Source organism: Clarias gariepinus, chromosome 16 (assembly GCF_024256425.1).
Source record: "Clarias gariepinus isolate MV-2021 ecotype Netherlands chromosome 16, CGAR_prim_01v2, whole genome shotgun sequence".
In the NCBI taxonomy this organism is placed as follows: Eukaryota; Metazoa; Chordata; class Actinopteri; order Siluriformes; family Clariidae; genus Clarias; species Clarias gariepinus.
The window spans coordinates 913,312-936,772 of NC_071115.1; the positions used below are offsets into that span (position 1 = coordinate 913,312).

The 23,461-nt window shown below is 43.7% G+C and overlaps 1 protein-coding gene across 1 annotated transcript; it reads left to right on the plus strand.

Annotated features, from left to right (window-relative positions):
* Positions 1-1,077: 1,077 nt before the first annotated feature.
* On the plus strand, positions 1,078-15,438 carry syt17 (synaptotagmin XVII). Its single transcript, XM_053515225.1, has 8 exons — positions 1,078-1,125; positions 1,295-1,408; positions 2,494-2,642; positions 4,584-4,762; positions 5,070-5,668; positions 6,361-6,481; positions 7,947-8,102; positions 13,704-15,438. The coding sequence occupies exons 1-8, from the start codon at positions 1,078-1,080 to the stop codon at positions 13,898-13,900; spliced, it is 1,563 nt and encodes a 520-aa protein (XP_053371200.1). The 3' UTR covers positions 13,901-15,438.
* The last annotated feature ends 8,023 nt before the right edge of the window (positions 15,439-23,461 follow it).

The window sequence follows — 23,461 nt, forward strand, 5'->3', positions numbered from 1 at the left end:
GTGTGTGTGTGCGTGTGTGTGTGTGTGTGTGTGTTATGCAATGCTCTCGGTGCCTTGTGTGGTCCGTGTGATGACCCTGCTGCGTCATTCCTGCTCGCGCCGCCGCCGTTTCCATGGTTACAGCCACGACTAATTGCTCAGACAACATCGGGTCGCTGATGGAGAGGAGGGGAGGGCGGGGCTTAGGGTGGGGGGGTGTGTGTAGAGGGGATTATGTGAAGGCCTAAAAGGTGTAGAGGGATGGAGTGTGTGTGTGAGTGTGTGTGTGTGTGTGTGTGTGAGTGTGTGTGTGAGTGTGTGTGTGTGTGTGAGTGTGTGAGTAGGTGTGTGTGTGTGTGTGTGTGTGAGTGTGTGTGTGAGTGTGTGTGTGTGAGTGTGTGTGTGAGTGTGTGTGTGTGTGTGTGTGTGTGTGAGTGTGTGAGTAGGTGTGTGTGTGTGTGTGTGTGAGTGTGTGTGTGAGTGTGTGTGGAAAAGAGAGATTTGAAGAAAGTAGTTACATTCCTGAGATCACACATCAGTGGACTGAAAGTGTGTGTGAGAGAGAGAGTGTGTGTGTCTGTGTGTATCTGTCAATTGTGTGCGTTTTTTTGTGTGTCTGTGAAAAGTGTGTATGTATGTATGTATCAAGGTGTGTGTGTGTGTGTGTGTGTGTGTGTGTGTTATGGTAATTAGTCTCACATAACATCACCCAGTCCCCCTGGCCGATCATGGGCATGTGTGAGCTCACGCAGGTGGTCGAGGGAGGATAGCACTTTCCTCTGAGTGTGTTGCAGCGCCCCCTAATGGTGTCTGATCAGGATTTTGAAACGCAGTGATCACCTTGAAGTCCTTAGACAAATGAAAAGATAAATCACGTCCCGCACTTCATTCGCTCCACTGCACCCGAACACCAGGCGCTCATCGTTTGGTTCATGCTTGCTACACTGCCCCCTAGTGGACATCCTCACATTACACACATGTATTATGGCAGATGCTCATGCACATGAAGTCTGCGCAGAAAGATTGAGACTCGGTCTTAACGTTCTTGATCACATGACCTCAAACCTCGATCGGTGCTGGAGCTGCTGGTCCCTAGCCATGCGCATGCTGAGGGGGCGTGGCAGGGAAGGAGGACGCAGCAACCAGGTGAGGAATGGAAGATGATGGGATGCGTAGATGAGTCACATGTGACCTTTTACTGATCACTGTGGAGGTGTGAGGAGGAACCCTGTCGAGAACAAAGTGTTCATCAGGACTAAAAGGATGTTGTGCTGGTTTATATCCACTGTGAATGTGTGTGTGTGTGTGTGTGTGATCAGTGTGCCATGTCTGTTCTGCTAAACTCCTCTGGTTTTCCTCCCTCGTGCTTGCGGCCGCGCCTCTGCCTGCTCACACCTGTAAAAAAGGACAGCTGGAACCCGTCAGTGAGGTACGAGGCTCAACACACCCTGTTTTATCCTTCTGTCTAAAGGTTCATTTATACTGTCATTTCCTCACTCTGTATAATTACTCCTCCAACATGCCATGTTTGTTTTTTTTTGCCCAATCACCACGTTGCATGTTTTGAGACACTCGCGACACTCTGACGGTCTCTCTGCCTGGGTGTGATGAGATCGCCTGAGATCTCATCAGACCGAAAATAGTTCGTCTTGTTGTTATGAGGTCTAAACCCCCCATCTCAGACTGAGCTCCACTTCACTTCGTTTAGCCCGAGTGCAGCGACACGGCCACGTCACGGCCGCGGTGACGACTCACACGTTACGCTCCTAAACCGCACATCTCCATCAGAAGCTCTCTGAGACGCCCTGAGGCTCGTCTCCTCACTGAGAGCTGGACACTCACTAACAGTTCATGTGGAAAAGGCTTACAAACTTACAAATTTCCAAGTACACCATTCAATTCTTACAAAATTCTTATACATTTTTAGCATAACTGTTGAAAAGTGGGTAAAGTTCCTGGTGTTTCACGTCTGATTAAGAAGGAATTTTTGAGCTCCACATTCAACACTGGCAAATTTTTAACGTTCAGCATTACGTTTGTCAAAAAATCATCCAAGAAAGACCGGAAAATTAAAACCAGGCCAAGTTCAAAAATAAAATAAAATAAAGACTAATATGTTGATGTTTGGATGAGAAGACGGTAAATGCTGAAATAAATCTTACGGGAGTCACATGAACGTAAGCCACGTTGTAATTATCACTTTAATCGCCGCAAATTTGGATCAATGAAACGAGATGTTTATAAAATAGCACTTGATCCAGTGCATGCTGTTGTTTTTGCATGAATTCTTTTGATATTGTACTCGTGAGAAAGGTTTTTGGTGAGAGGTTTCTGTGCGCTGACATTATCTCTTCAGCTTTACTGTCTAATAAATATTTAAAATTCTCTCTGTAAAGACTCTGAGTGAGTAAACGTGAAATGTTCAATAAGGAGAGGTTGGCGTGGCGTGGCGTGGCGTGGCGTGGCGTGGCGTGGCGTGATGGGCCAGGGTGTTTGTGATGTGTGTGTCCTCAGGGTGTGCTGTCTACATTGACGGACCTCCTGCTGTGCCGCTGGTCGTGCCGCGCGTGCTGGCGGTGGTGCTGGGAGTGCAGCTGCTGTCAGACGTCTGAGGAGGAGGTGGAGATCCTGGGGCCGTTTCCTGCACAGACGCCGTCCTGGCTGTGAGTACATCTGGAGTCCTCTCATCGACACCGTGCAGGACGTTTCCGACCTCGCGTAATAGCTTTATTATCCTTTATAAACTCACTCAGTGTCCACGTGCACTCTATAACCAACATGAGTCCTTTATAATCTCACACATTCAATGTTATGCAGTTTCTAACCTCGTACAACACTGACAGGAGCACCTTATAACCATTTACCGTCTCAGGCCACATACTGTATAAACACCCTATAATCTCACATAACACCTGTATGAACTCTTTACACCCTTATCACCATAGCGATATCATCTTATATCTATAGACGGCATTTATAATGCAACACATTAATGCTCATATAAATGTTTCATGCCCCCAAAACCGTCACTGTCTCCATGGAAACATGTTATAACCTCATGAAACACCCATATGAACCCTCTATAACATCACACAATGCTCTTTTTAAACTTTCTCACAACACCCAGTATAAACTCTACATAACTCTTCATACCATCACAATACCCACATCGGCTTAACTAGACATAGTAATTATATAATATTTAACTATTTAAGCTAAATACAGCATCTCCAGTACAGTATAATAAACCTGTGATATTTTTAAACCGTACCTACAGTATATCACCTCCTCTCTATATCCTGTGTTTATAATGCACCTGTTATAAAGTCATATAAAGCTCATATGAAGGCCTCATGCCTTGTTCCGTGGAAACATCAATCGTAATCGGGTTTCGGGCCGGCGCACGTTCACCCCCCCCAGGGGCCTCTGGGGAATTATAAGGTGACACATGCCCTTGTGCGGACGTGGAGCGAGATGTTTACACACATTATTGTCTTATGTCCGTTTCGTTTTAGCGCACGCTCCCTGTGTCGGGGCTGGTCATCGAAAACCTGCTGGATTTCTAGGAATAATCATGATCCAGATCTTCTAGTCCTCCAGCTCCTCCCCCCACTCGCCCCCCCCCCTCCCGCTGACCTAAGGCCATGTGTTTTAGATTGCTCTGTTGCCGTGACAACTATCTCTCTCACTGTGCTGTAGTCATGGACACAGAGGGTCCTTGATGATCCCTAAGGGAAGTCCTCCAGTCAGGCCTCGCCAAAGAAATGACCGAAACAGGATATTTATTCCAGCAGGGAAACACAATAAAATTAGCCACGGCTGTTAGACGAGCTCTGGGTCGGGATATTAATGTGGAAAGTTGCGCTCTTGCCCTGGATCGTTTGTTAATTCATGGACAGATATACATAATGCTGAAACTGACTCACATCGGGGAAGCAATTCAGTCATCGACTCGCTGATTTTATTGATTTCACGTCAGAGTGACTGATGAGTTGCGTGTTTGCTGTTTCTAAGGAACGCTCCAATTTGCTTTCGGTAATGTTGTATTGTCAGTATAATAATAATAATAATAATAATAATAGTGATAGTAATAATTATTATCATGTTTCAGCATGTCTTCATGTAAGATGACTTTCGGACTAAGCTTGGACCGAACACCACAACATCATCACCGTATTTATTAACATGCACTTGGGCACCTTCATGCTCGAGGTTACAGCATCTTAGCCTCCAGTCACCAGAAGAGAAGCGCTATGACATCACCACCAACCCGGGGGCGTGGCTTTTTAATTGAAAAAAAAATTGGGGGGACAAGCTGGCAAATGAGATATCACCCTGTTTAAACAACTAAGATGAGAAAAAAAACCTTATCTCAGTGAAATGATTTGAGGAGCACTCCCTTAATCATCTCAAACTCTTACGTGTTCTCCAGCGGTGTCTTTAAGGTTCTATGGGATCCCTACAACAAATGGTGTCCCTACCTATCAATAATCAGCTCATTTTGAGGGCGTGTCACAACATTGGTGTAACTATGAATGGATAAAACATTTAAACCTGTAACTATACAAATATTTCTTTCCATGTTTCTCTTTCTTGTTTTTTAGTGTTAATGACTGTAATGATGAGAAAGAGCCGAACTCTCACCCGGTGTCTCGTGATCACGTCCCCTCGGCTCACAACACGACCCCGGGCAGCACCAGTCCCGGGTGCACCAGTCCGAGCAGCCGGGGTTCCAGCTCGGAGAACTCACGCTCCACCTTCAGCCTCGCGCGCCAGCTCTCCAGTACGTCCCTGTTACTGCCGCACTATAGTTACTCTCAGGGCAGAAATGATACCTTCACCACATGGTCTTTAGCGCTGTGATGGAGCGACTACAGTGCTAATGTTGCTAGTGTCACAGTGTGCTAAATGTGTGTGCAGCTAATCCAGCTGAGACCCCGTCTTTGTGGAGCTGTGCTATAACACACTGTGATTTATAAACCTGGACTAAAATGGGGTGTTTGTGGAAGTCCATGGGTGGGGCTTGTAAAAATAATTAGAATGATTATTATTATTATTTTTATTGTAGTGAGTTATTTTCTGCGTCTCAGGTCTGGACTCACGGCGTCCCAGCTCCCCGCTGGTGGACACGAAGGCCATTGAGTTCTGGGCCATGTCCCCAAGGAAAGAGGCGGTCCAACCCCTGCGCAAACTCCAGCCGCCTCCAGATGACTATTTCCGCAAGCTGGAGCCGCGGCTGTACTCATCCGAGTCCGGGGGAGACGACATGGACTCTCTGAGCGACGAGGAGCTCCTGCTGCGCTACCAGCTCGGCCTCCTGCACTTCAGCACGCAGTACGACCTGGTCCACTGCCAGCTGATCGTGCGTGTGATTGAGGCGCGGGACCTGCCTCCTCCCGGGGCGGGCGTGGCTCACTCCAACCCCTACGTTAAGATGAGCCTCCTGCCTGACCACAAGAACTCGCGTCAGACCGGCGTCAAGCGCAAGACACAGAACCCTGTATTTGAGGAGCGCTTTACCTTCGAGCTGCCGTTCCTCGAGGCCCAGCGCCGGACGCTGCTGCTCTCCGTGCTGGACTTCGACAAGTTCTCGCGCCACTGCGTCATCGGGAAAGTGGCGCTCCCGCTCAGCGAGGTGGACCTGGTGAAGGGCGGGCACTGGTGGAAGGCTCTCGTACCCAGCTCACAGGTCTAATCATTTACGTTTATTCACTCCACTTTTACACCTCCGTAGCTTTCAGTTTGAACTCAGCCACTGCAGTTTTTCTTCACATTAACAGTTAGTGTAGTGTTTATGAGGAGTTTGACAGTAAAATGAGATAACTCTATTTTTGCCATATTGAGAAAATGATAGAGAACATTTTGTGCAGGTTTTCTTCGAGTCTCAGGGCTTTTAAAAAGCACAAATGACAAAATATTTTATTAAAACTGTTTGGGTTATAGCAGTGGGATTTTTATTTTTTTTTAACGCTATAATTCCACTTTCTAGTTTTTTCACAATGGATAAATCTGCCTGCGGATAAGTTTGTGGATATTTAAATATGTTAATAGTATGATAGTTGAACTTTAATAAAAATTAAAAAGCTTTAAAAAAAAAACACTGGCACAGCTGAGTTTATATAAAACATTGTCAGCTCCTTTGGTTGTATTTCTGAGTAATGTTGATGTGTCCCGTGTTTTTGTTAAATATCAAACAGCTTGATTAAAACAAGTTGGGACGAAATTAGTTATTATGAAGTTGTTTGAAAATCTGGAGCAGCTCTAAACTTTTGAGCAATTAATATTAATGTTTTCATATAAATGGTGATGAGTGTCTCGTGTCTCAGTCAGCATGAGGTGATATGTGTGTGTGTGTGTGTGTGTGCGTGTGTGTGTGTACAGAACGAGGTGGAACTCGGGGAACTTCTGCTGTCCTTAAACTACTTGCCGAGCGCGGGACGGCTCAATGTGGACGTGATCAGGGCCAAACAACTGCTGCAGACCGACATGTGCCAGGGTTCAGGTACCGCCTCGTCCCTCCCACTCAGTCCATGTGATCTGAATTTAATCCGTTTCTGAGGAGAGCCCGCGGTCTTGGGACCCCGCGGTGCTGCGTTTTTACTAAATCTTATGCAAAACGCAAAAAAACCCACAAAAAAAGTAAACTCGGATGCAATGTTTCCACTGACACAATCAAGTCTCGAACGGCTCCCAGACGTACGTGTGACTCAGCTGGCATTTGGTTTGGTTGCTTGTACTGTATGACATGTGAAGTGGTGTTTGTGGAAGTGAAGTAGTTTATATTATCTACATATGAAAATGATATAAAGTGAGAATAATCCATGAGCTGTCATTTAGAAAACTAACTAACAAACTAACTGCACGCTAAAATCTTCATAAAGCAATCACAAAGAAACAGAAAAACAGCAGATATACAGTAAATAGACTACATGATAAAGGGCTGAACAAAGGGGAGAAACTGACCGTGCCCTCTGAGTGGGAGGGGCATCATCGCTCACCTGTCAATCACTCAAGGCAATCAGGTATCTGAGAGTATGTGAGGATTGTGAGTAACGCGGACGAGCAAAGTTTTTTTTTTTTATTGACTTGGAAAACGAGCAAGTCTTGGTTTACGAGTACTGAGTATCATGTATCACGCATGCGCTTCTTGTTTTAATGCCGAGTGTCACATGATCAGAACTGAGCCAACGGTTTTTCTCTCTCTCGTGCTGTGGAATTGTGGGTAATCGTCTCCCCTTGGTGCGCGTCTCTTTCTGGTATAATCAACATCTGTGCACGTGTGTACTGTTTACTATAACAATTTGACCACGTGTGTGTGTAAAACATTTTATTTTGAGTCTGTATGTGTGTGTGTACAGCACGCGTGTACTGTTTATTATAACACACTCGCACTTACACTCATAATGTGTTAATGAGGGTGTGTAATGTACAGTCTGATTCACCTGGACGTCCATCACTTGCCTCTGAGGATGTTTTAGCCATCTTAATTTCCTTTCAGGCGATTATAAAGTGCTCATTAAATCTGGTGTCTCTCTCTCCCTCTCTGTCTGTCTCTCCCCATCTGTCTCTCTCTCTTTCCGTCTCTCTCTGTCTCTCCTTCTCTCCGTCTCTCTCTCTCTGTCTCTCTCTCTCCGTCTCTCTCTCTGTCTCTCTCTCTATCTGTCTCTCTCTCTCTGTCTCTCTCTCTCTCTCTCCGTCTCTCTCTCTCTGTCTCCCTCTCTCTCTCTGTCTCCCTCTCTCTCTCTGTCTCTCTCTCTCCCCGTCTGTCTCTCTCTCCATCTGTCTCTCTCTCCCTGTCTGTTTCTCTCTCTCTCTCTCCATCTGTCTCTATCTCTCCCTGTCTGTTTCTCTCTCTCTCCATCTGTCTGTTTCTCTCTCTCTCCATCTGTCTCTCTCTCTCTCCCTGTCCCTCTCTCGCTTTCTCTCTCTCTCTCTCTCTCTCTCTCTCTGCCTGGTTTTGGTGTCAGATCCGTTTGTGAAAGTTCAGCTGGTGGCAGGACTGAAGCTGGTGAAGACCAAGAAGACGTCGTGTATGCGAGGAACCATCGACCCGTACTTCAACGAGTCCTTCAGCTTCCGGGTTTCTCAGGAGGAGCTGAGCGAAGTTAGCCTCGTGTTCACAGGTACACACACACACACACACACACACACATTCCAGCCCTGATTATCGCTCGTCTTTGACAGGAAATCAGTCCGTGTGTGAGTTGATCCTCGTGTTAATTACTCGGTTCTCAGCTTCTCCTCGACTTCAGGACAGAAACAGAGCGCTGACAGAACTGTCTCTCTCCTTTAGTTAATTGGCCTCAAAAATCTCCCCCACTTCTTATCGGTCGCGAGGAGTGAAAGGACCTCCGGTGGACACAGACCCGCGCCGCGACACTGCTCCGCCTGTGAGAAAGCGCTTGTCGAGTCTGATTACAGAATCCAACCAGACTGGAATTAATTGGACTTAATGAGTTAATTCCTTTAATAAAAAGTGCAGGAGGAAACACAGTCTTCATTTCTACCTCGAGAAAGAGGATTAAATATTGCATATTTGTGGTGCATCTCATACAGTGCTTTGCAAAAATATTTACACCCTATGAACATTTCCACACAACACGCCTTCTGCATTTTGTCTCACGTTACAACCGCAAATGTAAATGTGTTTTATTGAGATTTTATGAGAGAGACCGACACCGAGTGGTGCAGAAATGAGAAGTGAAAGGAAAATGATAAAGGTTTTTACTCAGTCTCAGTCTCAAGTCCTCGCAGACTCCAACAGGTTTCCTTTCTTGTCCTGTATTAAAAAAGGATTTATCGTTTTCCTTTCACTTTACAATTGTTGCTCTGTGACATTAAATCCCAATGAAATATGTTTATGTTTGTGGCTGTAACCTGACAAAATGTGACAAAACCTTAAGGGGTGCGAATACTTTTGCAAGGCACTATATCTACTGCATGCATTTTTTTCACAAATGGAATGAATTTACATCTAAAACCAGGTGCACACACCCACACTACTGTAGTCTGTGTTACTCTGGAGGAGCTGCACTGATTTAATATTTAAACTTTATATCTAAAATGTTTATTTAAAAGACAGTAAATATATCTTAAACTTTATTAAAAGTGGTTCTGTACAGACTGAATGAATTGTTTTTATGAAGAAAAACACACCAGTGTAACAGGGAAGTGTTGTTACATCATAAACTGTGAGAGCCAATCAGGGTCTAATATGCAAATGTAGGGCCCTGTAGTGACGGCTGAGGAAAAGTGGGCGGGGTTTAGAATACATGTGATTTCAAATTGCATATATGATTTTATTATTCTTTACTCTTCTGTTTGTGGTTGGAGCATTTTTATTATTCAAGAAGAGAAAAAAAGAAAGAAAGAAAGAAAGAAAGGAAGGAAGAGGATAAGACTGAAAAATGAGTTTTACTGCAGCTCTTATAATCCACATGCCATTCTGCCACGCCCACATGCCACGCCCACATGCCACAAGCTCCTGCTAGATGTGCCACAGAGAATAACTTTTTTTTTCTTTCCACTGTGTTTAGAAGCCTCCCTCTCTCCCTCTCTCTCTCTCCCTCTCTCTTTCTCCCTCTTTCCCTCTCCTTATCTCCCTCTCCCTCTCTCTCTCTCTTCCTCTCTCCCTCTCTCCCTCTCCCTCTCTCTCTCTCTTCCTCTCTCCCTCTCCCTCTCTCCCTCTCCCTCTCTCTCTCTCTTCCTCTCTCCCTCTCCCTCTCTCCCTCTCCCTCTCTCCCTCTCCCTCTCCCTCTCTCTCCCTCTCTCTCTCTCTTCCTCTTTCCCTCTCTCTTCCTCTCTCTCTCTCTCTCTTCCTCTCTCCCTCTCCCTCTCTCCCTCTCCCTCTCCCTCTCTCTCCCTCTCTCTCTCTCTTCCTCTTTCCCTCTCTCTCCCTCTCTCTCTCTCTCTCTCCCTCTCTCATTCTCCCTCTCTCTCTCTCTCCCTCTCTCATTCTCCCTCTCCTTATCCCTCTCTCCCTCTCCCTCTCCTTATCCCTCTCTCCCTCTCCCTCTCCTTATCCCTCTCTCTCTCTCTCTCTCTCAGCGGTGTGTAGTCAGTGTTTACTGATGCCCTCTCCCTGCTGCATGCTGTCTGATGTGTGTGATGTGCTGAGTGGAAGCAGATGTTGATGCTCTGGCCAAATCTGGCTCCCATCAGGCTGTGCTGCTTCCTGTAGCGCGTCACACTCCTCTCCCGCGGACATTAAAGCACTCAGATCGGCTCTAAACGCCGTCCGTACCACCGTCGTGTAAAGACTAATCATAAAAATCACAAGCAAATATTTCTCCATCAGCATCATCATTATCATCATCATTACCGTGATTGGGAGCGTGCAGCTTGTATCACATCCCCGGCACGTGTCTCTGAGTGGGAGAGCGCACTACATAGTGCACTAGGTGTGGTTCAGACATCACTAACACAGGACCAAAGAGCACGCACCCGCTCCCCGCTCCTCATCCTGGGTCCGTCGCTTCCTGTCGGAAAATAATATGAACCCATCCCATCCTGACATTAGAGCAAAGACGCGGCCCAATAATACCGTCATCTCACCCTCACACCAGAGTCCAGAACCAGTGCCGCACCCTCGCCCGCTCCCTCTGGACCTCTGCCAGGGATGTGACTTTATTACACACTCCCACAGTCTGTCATGTCTGCATCCAGACTGATGTTTGTATAACATCGAGGCAGACGTGTGTGTGTGTGTGTGTGTGTTTGTGTGTGTGTGTGTGTGCATTTGGAAAAACCTTAAACTCCCACATGGTAAGAGAGAGAGAGAGAGAGAGAGAGAGAATGCGTAAGAGCCTCATGGGAGTTTTTTTTTAGACCGCGTCTTCCTGGAGGCTTTGATATGATATGGGGACGTGAGTGGAGATGTCTAGCAGCCGTCTCTGGAGGCTGAGATGTCTCGAGGTGATGGGGTCCTCGAGTGCTGCTGTTGCTTAGCAACAACACAGAAAAAGTCGCTGGTTCCCCACTGACTTCCTTCCGCCTCTGTGTTAAAATCAAAATCAGATTTCTTTCCTTTCAATTATAAAAATGAATAATTATTACACGGTAAAATCCCCCAGTGTTGATTGAACACTTCCATAGTCTGGCTGATATAAACACTGTGGAGTGTTTCTTTTTATAATTTCCGACTGGTCTCCTGTTAAAAAAGAATAAATGAGGAAAACTACTTTCCCTGCTCATTGTTCTTCTCCCATGTTGGTTTTGGCTCTTAGTTTAAAGAAGCCAATTAGACTTCCCGCCTAATGTGACCTCATATAAGAAGAGCCCCTCCCCCAGTCCGTTGCTCAGCTTTGCCGCTCTGTGGAGGGGCGTGGCTCAGCAGTAGCTCATTTACACTGAAACAGAGCGTTTGGTGGAGGAGTGAAAATGCCTCCTGATTAAATTGATTGGTTTGATAAGAAAAATACAATCAAACTGGAAAATTTTTGACAGACATGAGATTAAATACTGAATACTGTGCACCCCCCCCCCCCCCTCAGCTGGTGTTCGTGCAGCGTACTCGTACAGCGTCCTTCCTCGAGGATGGTGAAGGTTTCTGCTGCACTCTGCAGTTCACATCCGCAGTTCTACATCGATTTTCTCTGTAATTACTCTTTTGTTGCTTGTCCTTGCGTTTTCATGTTCTACACCACGCTCGCTCGCTCTTAAGGTTTCTTCCTTTTTCCCACTCAAATCCACGGAGCACTAATGGCGTCTGCCGTCCCTCATTCACTACAAACTCCCACTTATAAGGGATTAAAGGCTTAGAGGCTTTCACCCAGTCATATCCAGACCTTCTAGCACCAGGTTTCCATTAGGGTCATGTTTTTAGGTTCTAAAGAAGCACAAAGAGCTTTTAGTGTGTTTACTGTCTGTTGTTTTGCATTAGCTTCAAGAGAATTTATAAGACACAACTTCAGACCCAAAGTCCGACAGTAAACTCCTGAGTGAAGTTCTGGGTGTTTAGAATCAGGTTAAATAGGTTTTCTGAGCTTCACATTCAGATTCTTAAATAATGTGATATGACCCCAGCAGGAACCCAAACGCTGGGTTATGACCTTGTTTAAAGAAAAAAAACAACAACATTGCGACAAAGTTGTTTATGAAGGTTAAAACGCCTTTAATAAAATGACCTTGGAATAATGTTCAATGAACTCAATGAACAATGTCACAAATGCAACCCAAAAACAACAGAATATGAACCTTTTTTTATATGTTGTTTATCCCTCCGAACATTCGTCTCACAAAGTCTAATCGCATTACTTCTTCAGTCCCTTACGTTTCAGTGTGGATCTGGAATTGGAACTGAAGATTAGTGAACTACATGAAGGTGAAAAACCCTTGAATGATATCGCTCATGATTTCAGTGTGTCATGCTCATACAGTGCCTGGCTAAGTACAGTATCTACACCACTGTACTGTAATACGCTGCACATGCTAGTTCTGATTGGGGCCCAAACACTGACAGCAGCGTTATGATGTCATAGTGTCTGAAAGGCCCTCTTGTTCTTCTAGAGATATTTTTCCCAGCAGTTGGGACTTTTTGGGGTCTTTACCTACTTTAAAAGTCAATAAAATTGGCGCACGGGTTGGAATCTGCTGCCATTACGATGTGTGAGAGGCTGGGCGCTGGGCGTGGCCGTCACATGAGGCTTTGCTGTATAGCTCATACACACTTGCACGTATACATGTAAGACCTGGTACACATTTAGATCTCATTGAGCGAACAACGTTCATATTGCATGTCACGGGCTTAACTCGACAGGAAGCTCGTTAATTTGGCTGTTTGAAAAACGCACCCAGTGGAGTTTGATATACTCCTTCTAGAGGATTTATACGATCGCCACCAAACCTGGCCCATGTCATCTAAAGACATTGAGGATGCAAATTACGAAGGGATTTTTCATATCTCAAACGTTTTAGCCATAGCAAGGCTTTAAATTTAGCTAAAAAGCAGCTAATAACTTAAGTGACATCATGGTGAGATGCTTTTTTCCAGCATCTGGGGCCTTTTGGACGTCCTAACATGTTCAAAAAGCACAAAGTTTTTTTTTATATCCACCTCCAGATTTATTGGTTAGTGGTAGGTTTATGGTTTACTGGTAATATTAGACATATGGAGTTGTTTATAGATACCTGGAGGAGTTATGTTGTGTTGCTGAGTCTGATATGTGTGGAAGTCGTGTTGTGTTGGTGTCATTCGTTCACTGTTACCTCAAAGTCATATAGTCAGTGTTGGTCTTTCGTCATTTCATCAAAGTCAATCCAACATCCAAAAATAAAGAGATACAGCAGTGGTGCAACATCCATCAGGTGCCAAAATAACCTGGACACAATGTTTCGACCTGCTGGGACGATGGGAATGAGACGAGTGCTGAGGAAATCTAAATTAAGCCTGATTGTTAAGTTTAAAATGAGGACTTCAACTGCTTGAGTGCGTCAGTACGCGTGCACACACACACACACACACACACACACACACACACACAGATGGAGTGTAATGTTATTTAGAATTTAGTCAGTTATAAAGTCAGCGCTGTTAAACCCTTGCTGTTCTCTCAACACTTCATTCCTGCTGTAACTATTTAAAAGAAATGAATTGATGATGTTTGTGTTTTTTGTTAAGGATGATCACATGATTATATGTAACTTTATAACTATATAAATAAACATCCTGTCAGTGTTTGTGTTTGGTGATAAGATGATATCTCCTGCTCTTGTTTTGTCTCTAGTCTACGGCCACAATGTGAAGAGCAGTAACGACTTCGTGGGCCGCGTCGTGATCGGTCAGTTCTCCACGGGACCGGCCGAGACCACACACTGGCGCCGTCTGCTGCGCTCCCAGCGGACGCCCGTGGAACAGTGGCACAGCCTGCGGTCTCGCGCTGAGTGTGACCGTGTCTCTCTCGCCTCGCTCGAAGTCACGTGATCTCCACGCAGCGTGCCGATTGGTGGAGGCAGGAAATGTGGACCGGACCGTTTAATGGGCGGGGCTTCACCCGAAGGACAAACAACATGAAGAACTGTGATGATCTAAAGGGACAGCGGGTTCTGACGCGTGTCCTGCTCTGGTGTTGGTGGACTTTATTCAGAAAGGTGGTCTGTGTAAAGCGGTTTCCACGGCGACGCAGCACAGCATTTGTTCTTTATCACACTGAAATGTTCGTCATGGAGAACTTAATAACCTCATCACCGGCCCGGCTCGGGCTGAGACCAGCAGGGTCGCTCCTCCTCTGGGTTTATTTTTAGGAATTTTTAAATTAATGAGTAATAACCTACTTGTTGTCGTCAGTGCCGCGCTGTGGGCTTCGTCTGTGTGAGATAGAGTTCTGTCAAATAATTATAATTATAATATTAATAATCAGGTAAAATGTCACGATGTTAAATGTTTTCACAGGGGTGTCGTTTATGATCATCAGTGCAGGAGGGAAACTGGAAAAAAGTGTCATGATTGTGAAAAAAACAATCACATCAGTCCATCACATCCCCTTTAAAAAAGTGTCCGATCACATCAACTCCCTTTAAACTTCGAGTGTCTGATCTCGTCTGAGTCAATAATCCTCCTGGTTCAGTCTCAGTATTTCTCAGTCACTGTTACGGATGTGTGTTGAAAAAATTAGCGAACCAGAGTTCAAATCCAGTGGGCGTGTCTGGGTATGTGGTCAACTGTCCACTACGACTGTCCCTGATTGGCTGACCGAAGCTACAGTCTAGAGACAGAGACGAAGAACTCAGCTTCAGCCTGTGTGTTCTCATATCGACCTGTTGGTGGTGCTGCTGGCCTCACGTCCTACAGAAATCTAAAATCATGCAAATTTAAGAGAGTTTTCTTTAAGAGGGTTGAGGTTTAGCTCAGCTAGCAGGTTTACACCAGCGTTTAGAACCGAGACATCAGCCATGAAAACAACTACTGTGTGAAATAAAGCCAACCTGACTGAGTTTTTAGACTTTATCACCTGCGAATAGAGCTCACGTCTCGTGCTGTCGTCCCTCATTCACGTTTCCACACGGGTGTTTGTCTACAGAGTGAACGTCTTGTGTGTTTGTGTTGTTGTTGTTTTATATTCTTAGATGGAGATGTTATCAGTGTTGAAGTAGATCACAGGCAGACGTCTGTGTGTGTTTTTAATCTCTGTGCTGTAGTGGTGCGTCTCGTCCGCACGTCTGTCTGAAACATACACACGTCTCATACACACGTCTCAGACACACGTCTCAGTCACATGTCTCATACACACGTCTCATACACACATCTCATACACACGTCTCAGACACACGCTCATACACATGTCTCATACACACGTCTTAGTCACACGTCTCATACACACGTCTCAGACACACGTCTCAGTCACATGTCTCATACACACGTCTCATACACACGTCTCAGACACACGCTCATACACATGTCTCATACACACGTCTCAGTCACACGTCTCATACACACGTCTCCTACACACATCTCATACACACGTCTCATACACACATCTCAGACACGCGTCTCAGACCCACGTATTAGACACACGTCTCAGTCACACGTCTCATACACACTTCTCAGACACACGTCTCATACACACGTCTCAGATACGCGTCTCATACACATGTCTCAGACACACGTATTAGACACACGTGTCAGTCACACAACTCATACACACAACTCATACACACGTCTCAGACACACGTCTCAGACACAAGTCTCAGACACACGTCTCATACACACGTCTGAGACCCACGTATTAGACACACGTCTCAGTCACACGTCTTATACACACTTCTCAGACACACGTCTCAGACACACGTCTCATACACACGTCTCAGACACACGTCTCATACACACGTCTTAGACACACGTATTAGATACACGTCTCATACACACGTCTCAGACACACGTCTCATACACACGTCTCAGACACACGTCTCATACACACGTCTGAGACCCACGTATTAGACACACGTCTCAGTCACACGTCTTATACACACTTCTCAGACACACGTCTCATACACACGTCTCAGACACACGTCTCATACACACGTCTTAGACACGTCTCAGACACATGTCTCAGACCCACGTCTCATACACACAACTCATACACACGTCTCAGACACACGTCTCATACACACGTCTTAGACACACGTCTCAGACACATGTCTCAGACCCACGTATTAGATACACGTCTCATACACACGTCTCAGACACACGTCTCAGACACACGTCTCAGACCCACGTATTAGATACACGTCTCATACACACGTCCCAGACACACGTCTCATACACACGTCTCATACACATGCTCGCTGTATCACTGAAATCGTTGTGGCTTTATTACATGGTGTGTGTCTCTCTCTTTACGTGTCTGCTAGTGAAACTGTTCACTCTGCGTGTGTGTATGTGTGTGTGTGTGTGTGTGTGTGTGAATCTCACTGTTAGTATTACATTTGAGTAGAAATGAAACCTGCCTTAGATTAATGAAAAATGTTCCAGTGAATATATTTATTTAGATAAACTTATTGCTAAATATATAGATGTATATTTATCTCTAAAAAGAATCTATTTACACACATATCTTACACTGTGTGTGTGTGTGTGTGTGTGTGTGTGGTAAGAGCTGAACAAATATGTGATGTGTGAGATTGAGAGAAAGAAATCGACAATAAATAAATAAATAAAGTGGTGCTGAAATGAAAACGTCTCCTGCGATGCTGCTTTAAGAAATTGAGAACTGTTGCTAGGCAACTGGCAAACACACACAAACACACACATGCCAAGCAATAGGTGATCATCAAGGCTATCATTTGAGCTAGTTAACAGGTTAAACACCCGGTGAGACAGAGTGACGAGAGAAGTGAAACAGAATCATCTGGAACCCTGGGAGATCCATCAGCTCACACTCAGAAAGTTCAATCAGAACGTCCTCACACTTCAGACGTGGCTTCGCCGGCGGCCATCTGTGATCGTTACGCGCTCTAACCCTGGCCGTCTCGACTCAGGACAGAGGAAACAGTTCGCCGTCCAATCGGGTCGAGTTAAATCAGAGGCTGAGGTTTCAGTGGGAGTCAGGGACATAACGTTCTTATTTACTAATTAGTCATTAATTAGAAAGTGTTAGTACGCCTGATTGACGGGTAAAGAGTTTGTAGAAACAGTTACAATGTTAAATCTAATAATAATCTTCTGATCTTTAATGTAATCAGTGATATTATTATTATTATTATGATTATTATTATTATTATTATTATTATTTGGGGTTAAAGCCCACGGCCATGTCTGTGTGTCTCTCTGTACAGCAGAACTCTCTGTCTAACTTATTAATACAAAGAAATCCCATTCTGTAAGGTTGAGTATCTTACGCCTTGTTTACACTAAGTTGTCCTTCTTTGGTGGTCAGACAAATACACTCCCTGTTCGGTAATCGGAGAGTGAATCACAGATGAGAAATGGAAAAAGTAGATAAAAGGATAAAGATGAAGTTTTGTCTTAAAACCACTCCAGCGTGTTAAAATTCACTTATACCACTTCAGCGCTGTTATTTCAGCCAAAGTGAAAATATGAACTAATCCCAGTCAAAATATTCACTTTATCTTTTCTAATTAATATCTATTGGTGCAGGTGTTTGTTTACATTGAGACAGTAGCGCATTAGTAGATTATTTTACAGTAGATTATTAAATCCCACACATAACTGTTCATAACATCACTTTTACTCCACATTTAGATTCACTGATGGTGCAGATTAAACTTCAGACAGAGATCTAAGGACTGCAGGAGATTCAGTAAATTCAAGCAGTTTTATTTGATACAGTTATGTTGTAATAGATATTTTTATAGCGATTTTAGCACATAACACTGGAATCTCAGGTCAGGTATTTTACAGCCTCAGACTCAGGCTCACTCATAGCACTACGGTTTCGGAACATATGAGACAAACTGGGTTTAAACTGAAATAAAGAATAAACATACACTGATCTGTCCATTCATTGTTGAGGGTTCGGATTCTCTCTGACCTGCATGTTAACACCAGAGAAGCGTCTCAGAGTCTGGGTCCGGGTCAGGGTCACCCTGCAAATGTACTGTAGGGCCCGAGAGAGAGAGAGTGTGTGCATGCATGTGTGTGTGTGTGTATGTGTGTGTGTGTGTGTGTGTGTGTGCATGGACTGCAAAAAATCATATCTTGGCAGGGATATTGAATATAGTTCAATTTATCTACATTTTCCTAAAATAACGGTAACGGTATAATCGGTATGATCTGAGAGATGATTCAGTGTCCCCAGTAAGGATCTGGCAACCTTGTTGGCTCTGTCTGAATGTCTTATTCTTCACACAGAGAGACCTGAACATTTAGGACTAATCCTTACACTCCGCCGGTCTCTGCCTGTATAAATCATGCTCAGGCTTTAAGGTCCTGACGTGCTGAGATGTGGTAACCCAACATAGTCATTAAGTTCTGATTAATATCTCAGAGTGTACTGACACACTGATCAGGTCTTTAAAGGCTCGTTGCTTCTCTGAAACAGGGCTCTGATCTCAGGTCCATGTGAACACACACATGCTCTAGACCCAGATCCTTCTTAAGGATTCCTCAGCATCCTAAACAGAGAGACACTTGTTGTAGGAATCTGTCGAGAACATTTGAAGGTTCTCTCAGTGTGAGAAAGAACCCTTAGATTTAAAGTTTACATCCACTTAAAAAAGTTCACTTCCAAAATGGGTTCCACCTGATAGTGTGTACATAAGTTCTACACAGACTTTTTAAATGTTCTTCCAGAGCAACAAAAATCTAACTAATGGAGAAATATATTCAGGTATATAAGGTGCCGTGTGTAATTCTAATCCAGTGCACTTTTTTGTAAAATTTCGAGATTATGTCGTCACCCACTTAAGACTTCTTTAAGGGGCCTTACTCTCCTACAAGTGTCATATGGGAGCCGTTGGCAGGGGAACGTGTTGATTTAGGGTTCTCCATAGAATAACCAGAGGGATAAACTGAAGGGTCTGGAATATTATCAGTTTACATTAGAAAAAAGAAAAAAATGTCCGCATGTAGATAACCAAAGGGGTTCTCCTAGAAACATTTTCTGATGGAAGAAGAACCTGCCGGCGCTCTACTCCTTCTATGCTGCTCGTTAATCCTAGCAGGTTGTTTTTTCCCCTGAAGATGAAATAGATTTTCCGTCGCTCTTTTTTTCTTTTTTTTTTCACTGCATCCATCTGTGGAGCCGCTCGAGTCTGAATACAGAATGTTCCGCCGCTAATTGGCGAGGCTCGTGTGCGGGCAAGAACAACCCCGTCAGGGGTCAGCGTGCAGATCGGGGTTAAGCCTCCTCTCGTGTTTTGAAGCACGAGGAATAAATTGGGAAAATGAATTTCCTGTTGGGCGAGAGCCGTGTTCAGGGTCAGTGACGGAGGGAGAGTGAGAGACGAGTCGGAGCAACCATGGAGAACCTTCTGGAAAACATGAAGAATCCAGAGTCAGGACTGTGAGACTAAAGGTTTTATTACCGAGAGTAAAGTAAAGGTTAAGGAGAACCTTCAGGGTTCCATCTCTGGCTTTTACATTAGATGTTACAATCAGAATCACACACACACACAGACCTTAGCAGAAAAGCTTTACTTTACAGGTTCTATGTAGAACTAATGAGTTAATGAGATGAGGTTTAATTAGAGACAGCTACTGTAGACAGTTTTATTCTCAAACATCAGCTGTACAGGAGGAAAGTTGTCTCAGTCAGTGACTTAAATCATACCAGAATGAAAGAGCTGGAGTTTAATCTGAGAGATTCTTATCAAAAGAAATGGATCTATAAAGTTTAGACTTGTTAAACACTTATAAACTAAATAAAAATACATTAAGATAGCTAAAAATTCTCGACTTTAAACTTGTGTCGTGATGTATTTAAACTTCATGCTTGTGATTTTTATTCAACATCCATTTTTGCTGAATAAAGCCATAAAAGTGATGGAGATTTACAGAAGACTTCAAGTACAGTACGGTGATGAGACTCTCAGTCGCAGTGAAACATCTAAACGGTGCAAAGGTTTTAAAAAAGGATGTACGTCCATAAATGATCCCGAGCGAGACGTCTCGGTGCTCACTGCAGTTGTTCACGTGAACATTCAGAGAGTGGAACGCCTGAAAATCGACTTGTGGAAGAGTGTGAACTGTACACACACTCATTCAGCGACACTACGTGCACGTTACAGGAACTCGTCTGAGAGTTATCGCCACGTCCCCCTACAGTCCTGACCTCGCTCCAACTCAATTCCACAAGGAGTTCCTGGGAGGCCGGCGTTCCAGAGATAAATCAGACAGACAGTCCGATCACGACTCCGGCGTACTGAGAGAACGTTCCACCTTGATGGTGTCCAAGCTCTAGTGAGACACTGGGATAAGTGCGTTAGTGTATCAGGGGATTATATAGAGACATAAAGGGAGTGTTTACTCTCCGGAGTGTTTACTCTCAGGACTGAGTTCTGTTATTCTGTTAATCAAAAGTCCCACTTTGACTTGAACATCCTTCATAGACTAAAACCTAATTGGACAATCTGTAAAAGAACGCACAAACAAAAACTGTTCTGAGAACAGTTATAGAATCAGGACTGTTTTTTGGTTACTGCGGTTTTGAAACTGATCTCAGAACTGTTAGCATTAGCACATCATTAGCACAGATCTCAGAACTGTTAGCATTAGCACATCATTAGCACATCTCGGACTCCCGCGTCTAGAATTAGTCCTGCGTCACGGAGTTAGTTTTAGTGAATGCACAAGATAATTTCATTATATCTACGTAGATTTTAGTTTTTTTCAAATCTGAACCTGTAAACATTCATATAAGAGTCCTACAGTGTTTCCGTCAGTATTTAAATAACACTATGTGATAACATCATGGAGTAAATGTATTATTATATATTATTATAATGTATTTAATATAAGTTTTACTTATAGTAACGCTGCAGTTTAACCTTCTTGAGAACATTTTCACGAATGATGTAATGTTTTATCCTCCACTCGAACAGCTCGAACTTTATAATTTATAAACAAGAAGCAAAATAAGTTTATGCAAATGAGGCTCTGTCTCGTTCAATCCGCACACTTTTGCAGACTTAAACTTATCCTAAAGATCTTTTAATGTTGTTTCTGCTAAAATTAGAACCAGAACCTTCAAGAGAAAAAAAACTAAACACATTTACAGAAAATTTTACATAACACCATAATTTCTTTTCCTTTAATACGAAACCACCGTGCACTGATTCTACACCACTGTAGTGTTTTATCACACACTTCTGTAACACAATCCAACAATAAACAACGTTTAGAGAAAACTGTATTTTTTGGTTTTGAATATAGACAAAAATATATCGTTTGAGGTAAACAGGAATAAGGAGGAGTGGGCGGAGCTTAATAACACGCACATCAGGTTTCATATAATGTGAATAAAAAAATGTTCATTAAAAACTGCATATTTGTTTCTGCTATTTGTAATAAAAAAAGTGAAATGAATAAAATTTCAGTTTCTGGTTTAAAATATGCATAAATAAATGCCCCCAGCTGTGTAAGAGAAGCGCCACTGGCCCGTCTGTACGGCGTTGCTGCAGATATCTGAGCAAATAAACACCTTTATATCAGACATTACAGGAACACTGGGTGAGGTGGTGTGTGGAATACATGCCGAGTGTGTTCCAGTTACTTCATAACCTTCCTCTGTGTGTGTGTGTGTGTGTGTGTTTGGCAGGAGTTTATTTAATGATGTCATCTTGTTGCGCCTCTTCATAACATTTACTGTAACAGTGGAGACTCGGGACACGCCCACTTTGCTTACAGGGTTTAAAGGACGTGTATAAAGAGATGGGTGATTAATGTGTGTGTGTGTGTGTACGCAAACGTGTGAGGAAACATTTGTGTTCATGTGTATGATGAAGGAAAAGGCGGCTGGGTGAGGGTGGAGTGGCGCTGATGAACATCTGTGTGTGTGTGTGTGTGTGTGTGTGTGTGAGTGAGTGACAGAGACAGAGAGAGAGACTTTCCGACAGAGCCCTGACCAGCTGAATGACGAGTTTAGTGTGAACTCCCAGCTACACATGACCTCAAACCACCAAAAAATCAGTGTGTGGAAACATCCTGCAGCTCCAGTAGAGTGCGGCTGCATGGTGTGTGTGTGTGTGTGTGTGTGTGTGTTATTCACTAATACATTTCAAACAAATTATTATCTGCAAAAGCAAGAGTTAGTATTTAGTCATAAAACAGAGAGAGATTCTCTGTCTGTCTGTCTGTTTAACTGTCTGTCTGTTTGTCTGTCTGTCTGTTTAACTGTCTGTCTGTCTGTCTGTCTGTTTGACTGTCTGTCTGTCTGTCTGTTTAACTGTCTGTCTGTTTAACTGTCTGTCTGTTTGTCTGTCTGTCTGTCTGTTTAACTGTCTGTCTGTTTGACTGTCTGTCTGTTTGTCTGTCTGTCTGTCTGTTTGTCTGTCTGTCTGTCTGTTTGTCTGTCTGTCTGTTTGTCTGTTTAACTGTCTGTCTGTCTGTTTAACTGTCTGTCTGTTTGTCTGTCTGTTTGTCTGTTTAACTGTCTGTCTGTCTGTTTAACTGTCTGTCTGTTTGACAGTCTGTCTGTCTGTTTAACTGTCTGTCTGTTTAACTGTCTGTCTGTTTGTCTGTCTGTCTGTCTGTTTAACTGTCTGTCTGTCTGTTTGTCTGTTTAACTGTCTGTCTGTCTGTTTAACTGTCTGTCTGTTTGTCTGTCTGTCTGTTTAACTGTCTGTCTGTCTGTCTGTTTGACTGTCTGTCTGTCTGTTTAACTGTCTGTCTGTTTAACTGTCTGTCTGTTTGTCTGTCTGTCTGTCTGTTTAACTGTCTGTCTGTCTGTCTGTCTGTTTGTCTGTCTGTCTGTTTAACTGTCTGTCTGTTTGTCTGTCTGTCTGTTTGTCTGTTTAACTGTCTGTCTGTCTGTTTAACTGTCTGTCTGTTTGTCTGTTTAACTGTCTGTCTGTCTGTTTAACTGTCTGTCTGTTTGACAGTCTGTCTGTCTGTCTGTTTAACTGTCTGTCTGTTTAACTGTCTGTCTGTCTGTCTGTTTAACTGTCTGTCTGTCTGTCTGTCTGTCTGTTTAACTGTCTGTCTGTTTGACTGTCTGTCTGTCTGTCTGTCTGTTTGTGCAGCATCACGTAAAAACTACTGCGTATATGTTAATGTGGTTTTATCACAGGTGTGTGTGTCAGAGCCTGAGGTTACATACAGGCTTTGTTTCAAACCTCTCTGCCGGCGTGAAGGGAACATACGCTAATGTGAAATTTAAATGGAAAACGTGGGAAATTGACCTTGAAAAAACCATTAGTTCATCTCTATGAGTGTGAAATTAAATTTAAGGTGAATGAATCTGCAGGTGGACTCAGAGATGTCATTTAAAAATATATATAAAACCTTTTTTTGAAAAAAGTACAAAATATTTCGGATTATAAATATAAATAATTGCAACAAATAAACTAATGAAACAAAGCCATGAGA